The following is a 17,451-nucleotide window of genomic DNA, read 5'->3' as shown; positions in this document are numbered from 1 at the left end:
TACTCTGGAAAATTTAATAATTGCTCTGATTTACCCAGCAGTCAAATTCTAATGTAACTTAAAATATGTACAGTGTATATAAAATATACATCTACCTTTCCATCAAACATTTTATGCCACTAACATTGTTGTGCTGCCTTGGGGTTTTGCTCGGTTCTCCTTTACCTCCCTTTCTATTTTCCCAGGCTCGGCTTCGTGGAGCTGATTAACTCAACTGTCATGAACCAACCCACCTGCTTATAAGCCCTGGTCACTCCACCTTTGCCAGAAACTCAGTGTTCATTCCGTGGTACCTGGCCTCACTATCTGACTAGCAGCTTTTGACTCTGTTCTCAGTTCTGACCTATCTCTGTTTGTGTGTGTGTTTTTCCCTCAGCATTCCTGTATCCACTCAGCTCCGTGTGCGGCCACCTGGTCCTGGTTCTCAGCTACTTCAGTCACTCTGGTCCAGTTACTGTCTCCTGCCTCCAGTGTCTCATTGCACAGTTCCAAATTTGTTCATAATTTCTCTACAATAAATTGTTATCTTGCATACAGCTCCCAGCATTTTTGGGTCCTCATGTCAGTGATGAAAAAATACAGCTGTAGGTGAAATGTTATTTCATCTCTCTTTTGAACATCAAGTGGATTTGTAACAGCTGAGAGACTGCTCTTTAACTGCCGTGGATAAGTTTAAAAAAAAAGGGGGGGGGGCTTATACATTCAAGACTGGAGATTCAAAAGAAAAGAAATCATAGCAGAAATGCAAAGAAAATAATTATTTTTGCTCAGCGGGTCCAGAATTTGTAATAAGTGGTATGATTATGATTATTATTATTATTATGATTATTATTATTATTATTATTATTATTATTATTATGTATATGTCGCAGACATGAATGAGCAAAGCTCTTCAGCATCTCACCATGTTATTCAGGTCATTGAGACTTTTTAGAACAAATGGTTCAGGGGAGCATTAGCATGGCTAAAACCTTTCAGCTTGCCCCCAGACCCCCACCTTTTTAAGCATTTTTCTTTTTTGCCTTCCAGCTTCTGGGGGGCTCTGTCCCTCAGAACCCCCATAATTACAGCCTTAACTCCCTGCCACTTTAAGCATTTTTCTAATATAAATGTAAATTAATATTAAAACTTTTCAGCTTATTGACAGCAGGGCTGTACAATATTGTCATATCAGTACAATATAAGATATGACTATGATTTGACACAATGTGCAGCAACAGTGAAAATTAAACATTCTTTAACAAAACAGTAATAATACCACACTCATTTTGCACTCATCATAAGGTTAGGATACTGTGCCCTCCAAAAGTACTGGAACACTTGGTATTTCACACATTTTAATTTGTTTATGCCATTTCAAATAAAGGAAATACAAAAAATATAAAGAATAAAAATTCTAAAATTATCTTCCTCAAACTCAAACTGAAAGCAAATCTCTAAAACTTGATAATACCTGCAAATAATAATCAGTTTTATTGTCAGTTTTCTTCAGACAAGTCGGGATGGAAACATGAACATTTACAAGTCACTGAATATGTCTTGGACTTTATTTACATTAATTATGAAGAAATACAAAAGTTTCTTTCACCAAAACATCAAATCTAGGCTTGCATCTCAGGTGTACTTTCTGGCATTTTGTAGCTGAACTATCAGGTCTTCTTTTTAAGAAAATCCTCCTCTACACCACTTCATCAGGAAGCTGGATTTTATATTTTTAATTAATTTATATCAAGTTGGAGGAATTTGCTTTTGGTTTGAGTTTAAGGAAGATAACTTTAGATTTATTTATCTAAAGTTGTGTCACTGGTGTGTTCACTCAGACAGCAAAATTAAGAGGTTAGTGAAAAATAAGTCCTTCAAAGAGCAAAATTAAGAGGTTACACAGGTTTTATACAGAACAGAGGAGTAAATTACATGTATTTCTTTCAGTCTGAGTGTCTGCATGTTTTATCTCATGAATCAACACCTGCCTCCTCATTTAAAATCACTGCAGAAACACATATATAAGGCAACCCAAATTAAAAGAGAAATGCTGCTTTTAACAACCTGGACCTCTTTTCTGGCATAAAATGCAATCATTTACTCACTGATATGACTTTGGTGTCCATGGTTCAAGCAACATATTCAGCTTCAAATCTAGATTTGAAGAAAGATTTTTCTTCTAATAAGGTGGATTAGAACTTCTCGTTTTACACATCGCCAACTACTGGACAGGAGGGACCTAGTAGTCAATATGTGTCACCGAATGCAGCTCTTTTTGTTTGTTTTGTTTTGTTTTGTTTTTGCATGTGCCATGACATGTCAATCATCGGTGTCCAATTAGATTTCAGGGGAGTCCTGTGCAACCCTGGCCTCTGCTCTAGCTCCACCCATGCAGGAAGTGTTCAACATTTGACATTTCCTGTTTCACTGTGGACTCAAAAGTTGGCATTTACTGTTTCAGTGTGAACTATTGCCACTGAGTTCCCACAAGATCTCGTCTGTCAATCCAAGAAGTGTCGATCCAGGAAGTGTTCAACATTTGACATTTCCTGTTTCACTGTGGACTCAAAATTTGGCACTTCTTGTTTGGGACTCAGTGTACCATGAACGAGTTTCATGCCGCTGCACGATGCTTTGCTTGTATTATTATTACTATTATTATGCAGCACTTCCACAGCCGTCTGCCCTGTGTCAGCTTGATCCCTTCAGATCTCAGAAGCTAAGCAGTGCAGGATCTGGTTTGTACTTGGATGGGAGACCTCTTTGGAACACCAGTGGCTGTGTGTGTTTCTCCAGGTAAAACTGGAGTTGCATCAGGAAGAGCATCCGGCGTAAAACTTGCCAAATGGAAAACAACAACATTATTATGCAGCACTTTCACTGCATGGTTCACACTGTTGCCTCACAGCAAGAAAGTCGCAGGCTCACTTCCTGCCTGGTCCTTTCTGTGCGGAGTTTGCAGGTCCCCTCCTGGTGCTCTGGCTTCTTTCCTCTTCCAAACAGATGCAGGTTAGGTGAAATGGTGACTCGAAATTGTATGTGTGTGAATGAATGTGTTTCTCTGTCTATATGTGCGATAGACTGACGGACTGTCTGGGAGGACCCTGTATCACGCACTATGACTGCTGGGACAGGCTCCAGCAACCCCATCCCCCACCGTGACCCTTGATTGGAGTGTACGGGTCTAGAAAATGAATGAATTATTATTATTATTTTTGTTGTTGCTGTTACTGGTGTTCAAATGGCGATAGAGGATTCTATTAAACACAAAGTTAAATTACAGACGTCAGCTGATGTTAAATGTATTTCTGGGTCAATATAGAAATAAAGCCAACAACACTCAAGTGTCCTTCTTAGTAAAGGTTTTAATGTCTCACGGCAAGGCAACAGGATCAGGAGCAGAGACGTGTTTCGACTAGGTCTTCCTCAGTGTGTCACAGTGAGGAAGCCATGAGACATTAAAACCTCTATTAAGAAGGACACTTGAGTGTTGCTGGCTTTATTTCTATATTGACTTTGTTCTTGAGCCGTGCACCTCCACTCCTGGTTCCTGTGAGTGCTCGTTTTTCCTCTGCTTTAAATGTATTTCTGGGGCCATAGCATCCAACATTGCCCCTCACCTTCGGATGCTGATGTTGCATAAGGAAATTCAGACAAAAGAACACAACACCAGATATAGCTACACAGTTATTCATGTCGGCGCCAATGATATTAGGATGAGACAATTGGAGGTCACAAAAATGGACATACAGAGGACTTTTGACCTCACCAGAAAGATGTGTTGGCATCAATTAATATTCTTTGGTCCCCTCCCCTCTTGGAGTAATGATGAGGCCTTTAGCAGGTTGATGTCATTGAATAGGTGGCTGGTGCAGTTTTGTAGACAACAAGGCTTGAATTTTATTGATAACTGGCCCTTGTTCTGGGGTCACCATGGCTTGTTGATGCCGGACACCCTCACCCTACTGTGGATGGTGCTGTCATCTTGTCTGACAACACAGATAAAGTTCAACAGGGAGGGTAACATTAGGACTATACAGCAGGCCACAGAGCAGGTGATAAGAGAACCTGCAGGGCCTACTATTAATGTGAATGTGGAATCCATTAGCCTAGCAGGGAATCTGTGTAGGAAAACTGCTATGGTGACAGTGTAGTCTATGTCCAGGAAGGGACGTTTTTCAAATTGAGACTGTGGCCTCTTTCCACAGATGTATGTTTTCCAAATAAACCATTACTTATACCTATCCTTGACCCTAATCTAATGAAAATGTATAGGCCAATATCAAACCTATGGTTCTGTTCTTAACTTCTTAAAAAAGTGATTTCACAGCAGCTTGTGGACCACCTTACTGAGAATAATATCTTTGAGCCACTGCAGTCTGCATTTAGAACACATCATTCCACAGAGACAGCTCTCACTAAAGTGGCAAATGAAGTTGTGGTTGCAATAGATTCAGACACCACTACAGTTCTGGTTGACATCCTACCTAACTAGTCGCCCTCACTGTGTCCTATACAACATTACCTCTAAACTTGTTGAAATGAAATATGGCATTCCACAGGAGTCTGTTTTAGGCCCTCTGATTTTTTTCCCTTTATATTGCACCCCTTGGGCACATAGTGCAGTGTTATGGGATTACCTGTCATTGCTACTCTGATGATTCTCAGTTGCACATGCCTATAAAAGATGGATGTCCAGCATTTTCTTACTTTTAAACTCAAGCAAGACCGAAATGTCCTTGGTTCAGAGAGGCATCGGCATCAGTTTGACTAGCTAACGTGTAACCTAGGCTCGTGTGTCATACATCACACTGACAAAGTGAGGAAGCGTGGGGTGATTTTGATCCCACACTGTCCTTTGGCCTACACATTACAGATATCTTGAGGACTGCTTTCTTCCACCTTTGAAACACAGCAAAGATTCATCCCATCTTGTCTATGACTGATGCAGAGACTCTGATCCATGCATTTGTCTCTTCTAGATTGGGTTACTGCAATGTTCTATTCTCTTATTTATCACAGTCCAGCATTAGGGATCACCAAATGGTTCAAAATGCTGCTGCCAGAATTTTGACAAGATTCTGGCATCTCTTCATTAGCTTCCTGTCTCTGTGAGGTCAGAGTTTAAGGTTGGAATGGAACAGGTCTCAACCTCACTTCATCTAAATTCTGGGTCTGTTAAACCCAGATTACACATAGACGGTTTTGTCGGCGGGCAGTACGTAGACCGAAGTTCACGGTAGTTCTGGCTGTTTTCGCGGTGGAAAGGGGTGGAGCATTTCGCCAGCGTTTTGAGCGCCGTACTAGCCGCAAATGCGCAGATAAAACGCGCTAAATCTGCGGAATAAAGCGGCGTTTTGACTCCGTACCATCCAGCACACGTCAGGCAACGGGGGTTAATACCCAGTTCTATCCTTTACAATTGCAGGTTAAGACGCGCGTGAGAATGGCGGTGTTCTGCTGCCGCCGATAATGCCCTGTGCACCGCTGGATTTATCCAGGCAAATCCTGCATTACTCCAGGAACTTTTGCATATAGGCACCGCCCCCAGAGTAAAATAGGCTGAAGCAGCTGTCACTTCAGGGGGAGGGAGCTCATCTCTCAGCCTTTTATTCTCCTTTCTTTTTCCCCTCCTTGATGTGTTGCTCGTCTCCACTACAGGGCTCTCCTCTGCTTCTGAACCAGACCTCTTGGTAAGTCCTTGCCGCTGCCAATTTTCTTTTAGGAGGCATACTGGAGCTTCTTTGCAAAAATATCTGGAGCTGGCTGCGAGTGAGAGGCCTGCATGCAGCGCGTTAGCGTTTTTATATTGACCGCCGCCTATCAGCCATTTGGAACGCCGTTAACCGGGAGTTGGCATTTAGAATGACGTACTGTCCTCTAGCGCCGCCATTTTGTCTGCCTCTGTCGCCGGTTAAAACGCCTTTGAGGACGCCAATGTGGGCTCTATCGCCGTTTTACATGCCGTTGATTAGGGATACAACGCCGGCCGCCAATTACGGCGGTGTAAACTGCGGCACTACAGGAAGGAGCAGGATGAAACGGCGATTAAAAAGTATCAAACGCCGTTATTCGCGTTGTCTCCGTCGTCACGCGAATTCTCCGGGAGCGCTCCCGGAATTATTCGACATGTTGAATAATTTTTTTCGACGATTCCCGGTAAAGCCGGAAGTAAGCCATGCCCCCTAGTGCCAGCGTTGACAACGGCGTTTGGTCCTTAAGACGGCCAAAAACTCTTCCGGGACACTTCCGGGAGCTCTTACCGTCTATGTGTAAACAGGGTTTTGGTGAATCTCAGGAGGAGCTGCAGGCAATCACCTTAGTATTCTCTCTGCTTCCCTGTTGATTTCCTGCTGGTGAACCTAAAACTGGCCAACTGATTTTGTTCTTTTTCTCTCTGTCCAAGACACTGATGACATCATGTGAGACTGGTGGCTACTCACCATAGGCTGCTGGACTGACCACGAGATGCCCTTGCTGAAGCTGATGCAGCACACAGCAGTCTGTGGCCCACTGATGGCATGATGAATGGACGCTGAGCCTGCACCCCAGGGTGCTGGATTTATCTCACATGCCCTGACTGTGGCACCAATAACTGCATGCTCATCTCAATAATGCACTTTGTTTTTGATGCTATTCTGGTTTGTCTGTTTCCTGTTTCTTCCGCTTAGTAAAAACATTGCAAAAACCTTGTAACTGTTAGAATGGCCTAAGCAGTGGGTCACGTCTCTGAGTATGGTCTACTTGAGGTTTCTTCCTCATCATCAGAGGGAGTTTTTCCTTATGACTGTCACCTGTGCACTTGCTCTAGGGGTTGCTAAGGTTAGACTTTACTTGTGTGAAGTGCCTTGAAGCAGCTTTGTTGTGATTTGGTGCTTTGTAAATAACATAAATTAAAACTGAATTGAAATGGCAGCCACAGTACATTGGAGTTACAAGGAAACAATAAATATGTGCTCCAAGGGCTTATGAAGTCATGGGTTCTCCAGACAGGGGTGTTTGGCAATAACAATAACTTTGTAGGAGAACTGCTGTCCGGGTTTTCAGAGTCCTGTTGCTTGATGTCTGACTGCATGGCTGTGAGACTTGGACACTAACCAGTGACCCAAGATGTTTTTAGTACTAGGTCTCTTCAGAGGATCCCAAACCTATAAGCCCAATGCTTATCATTGAAGGCAGTAGTGTGATGCAAAGAATAGTCTTAGATTCCACAATGTTAGTGACAAGACTTCAGGGCTTCCCACGAGATATAATCCAGTGTTCTTCCTCCAAGACAGGAAGACCAGATATGAGTTTGTTTAAAAAAAAAGTCAAGAAAAGACCAGACCAAAATGATGGTAGAAGAGGATCAAGACATCATATTCATCTCAGCACAGTGGTGTCATGGCATGGTTTACCAATGCTTGTGCTCTGAATTGTTTATTATTAATGATGTGAAAGCTGACAAAATCAGTAGGATGAATTCTGAAATGTTGGGCCTTTATTTACTACTCACTTTCAGCCAAATGCTTCAAAATTCATTCACGCTGCAAATGAACCTGCATCCCAACCAAAGCTAGGTTAAGTCAGTGCCTGACACCTGAATCCAACTAAGCATAAATTGCCAGAGGCAAAACTGAAGGCAATATATCTCTGGAAAACAGTGATAGTTTTTGAAAGTTGAAGGAAGCTGAAGAAGCAAAAATCACCCGTTGTGGATTTACATTATCTGACTTTAACCAGAATGCCCACATTTTGAGCTTATATTCATCATTTGCAGGCAGCATGGTGGCTTAGTGGTTTGCACTGTTGTCTCACAGCAATAAGGATGTGGGGTCGCTTCCCACACGTGGCCTTTCTGTGTGGAGTTTGCAGGTCCCTCCCTCCCCACCCCGTGTTTGCGTGGATTCCCTCCTGGTGGTCTTAACCAACCAAAAGACATGCAGGTTAGGTGAATTGGCCACTTTAAATTGGCCATAGGTATGCATGAGTGTCCCCCTGTGACCCTTCATTGGAGTAAAAAGGGTATAGAAAATGGATGGATGGATGGATGGATGGATGGATGGATGGATGGATGGATGGATGGATTATTTGCTTTCAGTTTTGTCTTTGTAGTTAGCTATAGCAACAATGTTTTTTTTATTGTCCAGATATTTATGGATCTGTACATGTGTGAGTGTTGGTTTGGTGTTTGGCTTGGAAAAACTTTCCCCAGATGTCTCATCTGCTATGCATGGGTCTAGAGAGCTACACACACAAACACAGACAGTGCGATGCAAGTAATAAATATATCACACTGTGTGTTTACTCATAGAAGCTCGCCATCATTCAAATGGTGACGGAGACCCATTAGAGCGACAGAGCCTCAGAGCTAATTGTTAGCTCAGATACTGCCCCCCCCCACATGCACACACACACACACACACACACACACACACACACCACCTCACTCCACTGACAAACTTCAAATTATTAATTTTGTCGGGAGGATCCATGTTGCTGTTGGGGAACTGACAAAAGGATTGAAGAAATGAATGAATTTGTGCTGTTGTAGAAGTTGTCACAAAGAACTGAATTTAATTAGGTGACAATCTGTGAGTCTGTCTGTTTGTGACCTGTGTGTCTTGCAAGTGGGTAAACACTTTAGAGAACAAATTGCTTTTTTTTGTCCTTTTTAAGTGATGGACCTCTCTTCTCAAATCCAAATGCAAGTGTTGAAGTTATTACTGGATAAGGGAGTAATACACGCCAACAGAAGCAGGTTATTTATTTATTTTTTTAAGTTTTAGTAATACAAGAAAATAGTATCTGTGGGCATGACGGCATGGGCTATACCAGAAAAGTGGGGAAGGGTTACATCAACAAGCATTTCTTGTTTAGGATATGATATTCTTGCATGAAAAACAATTTCGGGAAATATGACCTTTGTCTTCAGTGATCTTGGCATTCGCCTGATTGACTGACCTTTGGCTAACCTTGCCAAGGCACTTCCAGAATATACCTACATTCTGTATGTGTGCCTACGTTTGGGAAAATTGCAGTGGAAAATCAATTTTTTGACCTCTGCTCCCAATGAAATTGACCTTTGAAAAAAAATATTTAATGTCAACTCTGGGGTCAACTTTCACCCACATACCATTCATTCTTTCATTCATTTTCTATACCCACTTATGCCAATTAAGGATCACTTGGATCCTATCCCAGCAGTCACTGGGAGAGACACCGGGTACCTCCTGGACAGGCTGTCAGTCTATTGCGGGCCCATTATGTCTGGTAGAATTGGCCATAAGACGTGGGAGGAATAGGCCAACAAATAGATGGACAGTGACCTTGACCTTTTCCAAAATATACCATGTAAGGGCAATAATGGGATCGACTCACACCTACATACCATGTTTGGTAGAAATTATCAAAAGCCCTTTGGAGGAATAGGTCAACAAATAGATAGATGGATGTAACCTTGAGCTTGACCCCAGTGACTAACCTTTGCCAAATTTGACCTCACCTGGGCAATTATAAAACCCAGTGTAGTTAAAAATTTTTACCCTTGACCCCATGACCTTCACCTTTGCCAAAATTAAGGCTTTATAGGCAATTCTGGGGTTAACTTTCATCAATATATCAAGTTTAATGGAAGGACCTGGGAGGAGTAAACTTGGTAGACAAGGTCACTTCACTAAAACCTCAGATAAGATCTATATTGGGTGCATTTGATTTCTATTCACCCCACTGTGACCTCAACTAATTTCAGTGTTGGAGACGTCTTTGGTTGTAATGCATATTTAACGTGTGTATGTGCGTGTGTGATTTAGAGTGCAAACATATATTTGAGTCTTTGATGGCTCTATAGAATATATAGTAACATGGACATATTATAGACAGTGATATCACACCTCAATGATAGCGCCATCATGTTGCCGGAGGAAGTGTCTGAATCTTTGTTTGAGGCCACTCAGGTAGAGCGTGTAGACTGCCACATGGGTACTGCTCTCCCCCACGGGTACAGGTGAACTCTCTCTAGGAGTGTCATTAATGAGGTCATCTGCTGTCCAGATATAGTCGGAGACAGTCACCTAATGAAATAAACACACAAAAGAGAGTCTCGTATGAAACTACAATATACTGGAAGAGAGAGAAGGGATGGACTTCAATAGAAGAGAGGAGGAATTGGACCTCTACTTAGGTCACCATCAAGACAAAAGTCTACATGTATTCTTTCATTCTGTAGTATCATGTGGGGAAACCACAGCTCAGTGGAAGAGCAGCTGTACTCCAAAAAAGGGGGGGGGGATCTAATCCTGGTTACTTCTTACTGCATGCTGTAGGAGTAACCAGTGTGCTGAAGTGTCTTAAGCAAGTCACTGGGCCCCAAACTCTTCCACCCTGGGTGTGACATGAGTCTCTACGTAATTTGTAGCCCACAGAAAATTTCAAAGAGGTTAATGACAACACAGCCATGGATTAGAAGTGGGATCCATTTTTTCAAGAAATTCTTGGACTCAGTCATCATAAATGTGTGTGGTGAAAGTGTCAAGGACTTTGAGATATTTGATTACCTCTGCAAGGGTCCCCAATTGGCACCTCTTGACAAATCCACTGGTTGTTGGATATGGAAACCCATAATAATATAGCAGTAATTTATTAAATGATGGGTTTTGGACAAGTCACATCAAGACACAGCCTAAACTGTAGAAAAGTTTGACGTGTAATATATTTATTGACATTTAAGGATTTCAACAATGCTTCTCCCAATACTGACTCAATACTGACTACTATTCATTATAATTCAATACCAAATCTTTTTAAAATGAATTACAACACTAAATACTTGACTTTGCTATCACTGCTGATACACCTAGTAAATAAAAAAAATAAAAAATACTGATGATGCATAAGTTTGAGTGACTCTAAATTCCTTAACAGAATTAATGTACCACACTTAATTTATTACTGAGTAGGGCAGCAATTAATGACAATTTACTTTATCAATTATTCTGCTGTTTTTTTATTATTCAATCTGTTGTTTTGTCCATATAATGTCAGAAAATCGTGGCAAATGTCTATGTTTCTGTTTCCCAAAGCTCAAAACAACATCCTCAAATGCCTTGTTTTGTTAATATCTCAAACATATTGTCAAGAAACCAGAAAAAAAATCAGATTCAATAATTCGGTGATTCACAGTTGTGAATCTCATGCTGTCTCACATGACTCATGTGAGAGGTCAGTTTCAGCAGAGTTCCGGTGTCAGGAGCTCAGCATTCACAGTGTAAACACATCTCGTGAAGTATGGACAAAAAGACAACATTGGGGCACAGCAAAAGTCCATCACAGGTGCTACACCTCCTCTAGATAACCATCTCAACTTGGGAGAGCGTATAATCATCATAATCACCCGTAAATTAATGTCATCCACATCCTCGCTTTGCCATTGTTTACATGAGCTGTTAGACAGCGGTACTCTGCTGACACTGCGGTGCCTTCTGGGAAGCACAGGCGGCCACCAGGGGCATTATGGGAAACGTTGAAACACCGAATATTAAAAAAAAGATTCAAAGTGATCAATCATCAAATTAGTTGATAATTAATTTAATACCCAATTTAATACCAATAAATATTCAATGTACATTTGCAGCTTTATTGTTAAAACTTGTGCTTTGTCTTATACTGCTGCTTCCTCATTTGCAAACTTAGCAATTAATGGATTTTCATAAAATGCACGATTGATAAGTAATAATTATTGTATCATCCATCAATTATCACTATTTGTAATTGCATAAATGAGTCTTGGGCCATCCAGTCATGCAAGAAATTAGGATCAAGAAAACAAAAATATATAAATAAATAAATAAAATTAATTTTGAGACAAAAGACCTATCCCACAGTGTAAAAATAAAATAAAATAAAAGAAATCAGCCTGAAAACCATTTTGTTGTAGTGGGGGAATCCATTCGTTATTTTTGGAGATATTATGTAGAAAACATACAGAAGTGGCCAAATAATTACCACTATTCCCTTCAGTTAACAGAGGTAATAAGTGTCATTCTGTTTCACTGAGGCATCTTTCATTATAAAACCAAGTACAATATTTATTATCTGAAAAATGGTGGTGTTCATTTCAGTTAGCCACAAAAAGCAGCTCCTATATATGCAGCACTGACGCACAATGCGTAAGCAACGAATACTGTGGAAACACGGGTCCTGTGGTGCCTCGTCTGTGGCCGGTAACGAAACAGGTAGTGTTTGTGATCATGCATTCATATGTAAGGATTATTTATGCCTGTACGTGTGTGTGTGTGTGTGTGTGTGTGTGTGTGTGTGTGTGTGTGTGTGTGTGTGTGTGTGTGTGTGTGTGTGTACACACAGGCAGCGAGGGCACACACACCTGTATTAAGGTGAGACACGAGGTGCAAGCAGAGCGTGTAACATGTTATATAGGTCATGAAACTTGAAGTTATCCATGTGTGAAGATCATGGAAGCTCTCGGTCTCTGTTTCTCTCTGATAGGGTCAGCTTATAATTGTGTGCATGGCATGCATTAAATTATCATCAAATAAAGCAAAAATGGTAAATGAGTGAATCTGTGACCAGTCTGTGAATTAGTACCCAAAATGGAAATTTGGCAGAAGCAGAGAAAAAAGCAAAGGCAAATTAATATTCTATACAAAAAGTCCATTTTTAGATGCTTTCAAACATGATTTAAGTTTTTAGAGATGTGTACAATACAATTGAAAAGGGACTGATTTGTCATTTTTAAATTAAAAAAATACAAACATTCTGATTTCACCAACATACATGTGATAAACTGTTATTTTCTTTGTTTAATGTTAATGTATACCTGTGGGATTGGTAACTAAAACTAGGACATTGAAATAGTCCTGCACTATATACTGTACCAGTCAAAAAGGCTTATATATATATATATATATATATATATATATATATATATATATATATATATATATATATATATATATATATCATATACATACACACCCACGTACATACTTTATATATATATATATATATATATATATATATATATATATATATATATCATATACATACACACCCACGTACATACTTTATATATATATATATATATATATATATATATATATATATATATATATATATATATATATATATATCATATACATACACACCCACGTACATACTTTATATATATATATATATATATATATATATATATATATATATATATATATGCATGTATGTGCGTGTGTGTATACATATACATACATATTCTATTTCTACCTCATTTTCTTATGTCTTGTACTGTTACAAGTATTATTATTATTGCTTATCCTTGCACACGCTGTTTGATGAACATTCTCTTCTACTTGCACCCACCTTGTGTTTTTTAAGAGCTGATGTAACATGTGAATTTCTCCTTTGTGAGATCAATAACGTTTTATCTTTATCTTTAAGTATTTTGGGGTAAGTTTAAATTTTAAACTGAAAGATTTACTTCTTAATTTATAATTAGGCATGCACATAACTGGTACTCATGGTGCTTGTGCATGCTAACAATAAATGATGCACAGCAGAAAACAAAAAGGAAGCACTTCATAGGAGTAAAGCAATGACAGATTGTATGAAAAGTGTGTCCCTCTGTCTGCTGTCTGCTGTGCATCAATGATTTTTAGCACACATGAGCACCATGAGTACCAGTTATGTGTACCCCTGTTTATAATGACCTCTTGTGTCCCACCCGCAGTCCTTCACATGTACCTGTAAGTGTGTAGCCCACACTTTGGGAATCACTGTGTGAATGGATTGAAAAGAAAATCTGTAATATTATGTATGTGCACTCCTGTGTGTACCTCCTTCCGTCCTGCCATGTGGGTAGTTTTCAAGCAGTTCTGCTGCATAATTGTGTGGATTAACTTTAACTAGTAATGACTTCATGACTTTCTTTGCTAACAAAATTTTAACTATTAGAGAAAAAATTACTCCTAACCATCCCAAAGAAGTATCGTTATCTTTGGCTGCTTTCAGTGATGCCGGTATTTGGTTAGGCTCTTTCTCTCAGATTGTTCTGTCTGAGTTATTTTCATTAGTTACTTCATCCAAACCATCAACATGTCTATTAGACCCCATTCCTACCAGGCTGCTCAAGGAAGCCCTACCATTATTTAATGCTTCGATCTTAAATATGAGCAATCTATCTTTATTAGTTGGCTATGTACCACAGGCTTTTAAGGTGGCAGTAATTAAACCATTACTTAAAAAGCCATCACTTGACCCAGCTATCTTAGCTCATTATAGGCCAATCTCCAACCTTCCTTTTCTCTCAAAGATTCTTGAAAGGGTAGTTGTAAAACAGCTAACTGATCATCTGCAGAGGAATGGTCTATTTGAAGAGTTTCAGTCAGGTTTTAGAATTCATCATAGTACAGAAACTGTTGTGAAGGTGTCGTAGCACGGACCCACAACAGGGGGCGCAAATGAACGGACAATGAGTAAGCCAAAAGGTAACAATTTAATGTTGTGATATTACACAACGAAACGTGTCTTAATGTTCACAGTCAATAAACACCAGGTGACGTGTGGGCAGGCTCGAAGATAGAAGACGCCCGACGAGAGAGAAGCCGCGTCCCACACGGCTTCCACCACCAACGGCCTGAAGAACACCGGAGCCGCCAAGTCCCGAGTCCCCAGGTGGCCTCTGTCTTCGGCTGTCGACCCTGGTACTGCTGGCAGAAAACAGAAAGATGATGTGTGAGTGTGAGTCCGCACACTCAGTGATTAACAGTCCAGACACCGTTAGGAGGGAGCACCTCCACCTCCAACATCACACACACTCGTGCAGCTCCTGATCAACCACTTATCTGGGACGGGGTGCGAGGTGAAGCCGTCACTGTCACGCCAATCCTCCAGACAAGGAAAGCACCAGGAAAAACGGCTGCAACAGAAGTTCAGATTACTTTTCAACGTATAAGTCAGCAGAGAAAATTACCTTAGTACTGGTAGTCGATTTCTCGGCGGGGAGGTGGAGTTGCAGTCCGGCTTATATGGTGGTGTAGATGAGTGACAGCTGGAGTAATGGGTGACAGCTGTCACCTCCTCTGGGTCTGGCGCCCTCTTGTGCTTGGAGCCCGCACTCCAAGCAGGGCGCCCTCTGGTGGTGGTGGGCCAGCAGTACCTCCTCTTCAGCGGCCCACACAACAGGACCCCCCCCTCAACGGGCGCCTCCTTAGTCAGAGGCGTCCACTTCTACTATGTACTGGCGATCAGGATCAGGCTGCACCAGAACTGGTGCAGTCGAGAACCGGTGTTTCAACTCCTGGAACGCGGCTTCGCACCGATCCGACCAGGCGAAGGGGACCTTGGTGGAGGTCAGGGCATTCAGGGGGCTAACTACCTGACTGTAACCTTTAATGAACCTCCTGTAGAAATTTGCAAAGCCTAGGAACTGCTGTAGTTTCCTGCGGCTTATCGGTTGGGGCCAATCTCTCACCGCCGCAACCTTAGCCGGATCAGGGGCGACGGAGTTGGAGGAGATGATGAACCCCAGGAAGGACAAAGAAGTGCGGTGGAACTCGCACTTCTCGCCCTTCACAAACAGCCGGTTCTCCAACAACCGCTGTAGGACCTGACGTACATGCTGGACATGGGTCTCAGGGTCCGGGGAAAAGATGAGTATATCGTCCAGATATACGAAGACGAACCAATGCAGGAAGTCCCGCAAGACGTCATTTACCAAAGCTTGGAACGTCGCGGGGGCGTTAGTGAGGCCGAACGGCATAACCAGGTACTCAAAATGACCTAACGGGGTGTTGAATGCCGTCTTCCATTCGTCTCCCTTCCAGACCCGAACCAGGTGGTACGCGTTTCTAAGATCCAATTTTGTGAAAATTTGGGCTCCATGCAGGGGCGTGAACACTGAATCCAACAGAGGTAACGGGTATCGGTTGCGAACCGTGATCTCGTTCAGCCCTCGGTAATCAATGCATGGACGGAGTCCGCCGTCTTTCTTGCCCACAAAAAAGAAACCAGCACCCATCGGGGAGGTGGAGTTCCGGATCAGCCCGGCAGCTAAGGAGTCCCGGATGTAGGTCTCCATTGATTCGCGTTCCGGACGTGAGAGGTTGTACAACCTACTGGACGGGTACTCAGCGCCCGGGACCAAATCGATGGCACAATCATACGGTCGGTGCGGGGGAAGAGTGAGTGCCAGATCTTTGCTGAAAACGTCAGCAAGATCATGGTACTCCTTTGGCACCGCCGATAGATTGGGGGGAACTTTGACCTCCTCATTAGCCGTAGTGCCGGGAGGAACCGAGGATCCTAAGCACTCCCGGTGGCAGGTTTCGCTCCACTGCGTCACAACCCCAGATGGCCAATCAATCCGGGGATTGTGCTTCACCATCCATGGAAAGCCCAAAATCACTCGGGAGGTAGAAGGTGTTACATGGAACACTATCTCCTCCCTGTGATTCCCAGACACAACCAAAGTCACTGGTTGTGTCTGATGTGTGATTAATGGAAGCAGGGTGCCATCTAGTGCTCGCACCTGCAATGGTGCCGGCAGAGCCACCAGAGGGAGCCCTACTTCCTTTACCCATCTGCTGTCCAGCAGATTCCCTTCAGACCCTGTGTCTATCAGTGCTGGGGCATGAAGGGTTAAATCCCCACAAAGGATTGTTACTGGGATTCGTGCAGATTTGCGGGGTTTTCCCGCGTGCGTGTTATGACCCACCCTTAGCCCAGTTTCTAAGGACGGGCGTTGTAGTTTGACCGTTTTAGGGCAGTCCTTCTGCATGTGCTCGCAAGAGCCGCAGACAAAACACTCCCCGCGGGCCAGCCTCCTTTGTCTGATTTTTGATCTTAATTTGGCCCTGCTCGTGTCCCTAGCCTCCTCAGCAGGGGGATCCGTAGCCACACGGAGCTCTCTGGCAGTGAAGCGTGGGGACGACGTCACCTTGTCGGAACCGGAAGGGGGAGGGACGGCTCGTGCCCGGTCACGCCCCCCGGCCTGCTCCCGACGATGCTCATTTAAACAGTTGTCTAAACGTATAACCAAATCGATCAGCCCGTCAAATTCCCGCGGTTCATCCTTGGTCAGTAGGTGCTCCTTAAGGACCGGGGACAGTCCATTTACAAAGGCGGCACGGAGCGCAACGTTATTCCAGCCGGACCTCGCTGCCGCGATGCGGAAGTCGACTGCATACTCGGCTGCGCTACGGCGCCCCTGTCTCATCGACAGCAGCACGTTCGAAGCGGTCTCGCCTCTGTTGGGATGATCAAACACTTGTTTGAATTCCCGTACGAACCCAGTATAAGACGTCAGGAGCCGTGAATTCTACTCCCAAAGCGCCGTAGCCCATGCGCGTGCCTTTCCTCGAAGCAAATTAATAACATAAGCCACCCGGCTAGCGTCTGATGCGTACATGACGGGGCGCTGTGAAAAGACGAGCGAACACTGCATGAGGAAGTCCGCGCACGTCTCGACACAGCCCCCGTACG

At 42.6% G+C, this 17,451-nt stretch overlaps 1 protein-coding gene across 1 annotated transcript in view; it reads right to left on the bottom strand.

Moving 5' to 3' along the window:
* Positions 1-17,451, bottom strand: part of ofcc1 (orofacial cleft 1 candidate 1) — a 217,375-nt gene that overhangs the window by 14,544 nt on the left and 185,380 nt on the right. Inside the window, exon 21 of the mRNA XM_034166227.1 lies at positions 9,855-10,034. Within this exon, the coding sequence (XP_034022118.1) occupies positions 9,855-10,034 (180 nt within the window). The remainder of the gene's footprint in view (positions 1-9,854; positions 10,035-17,451) is intronic.

This window comes from Thalassophryne amazonica, chromosome 1 (genome assembly GCF_902500255.1).
Source record: "Thalassophryne amazonica chromosome 1, fThaAma1.1, whole genome shotgun sequence".
Lineage (NCBI taxonomy): Eukaryota > Metazoa > Chordata > Actinopteri > Batrachoidiformes > Batrachoididae > Thalassophryne > Thalassophryne amazonica.
This window is presented reverse-complemented; position numbering and strand designations above follow the sequence as displayed.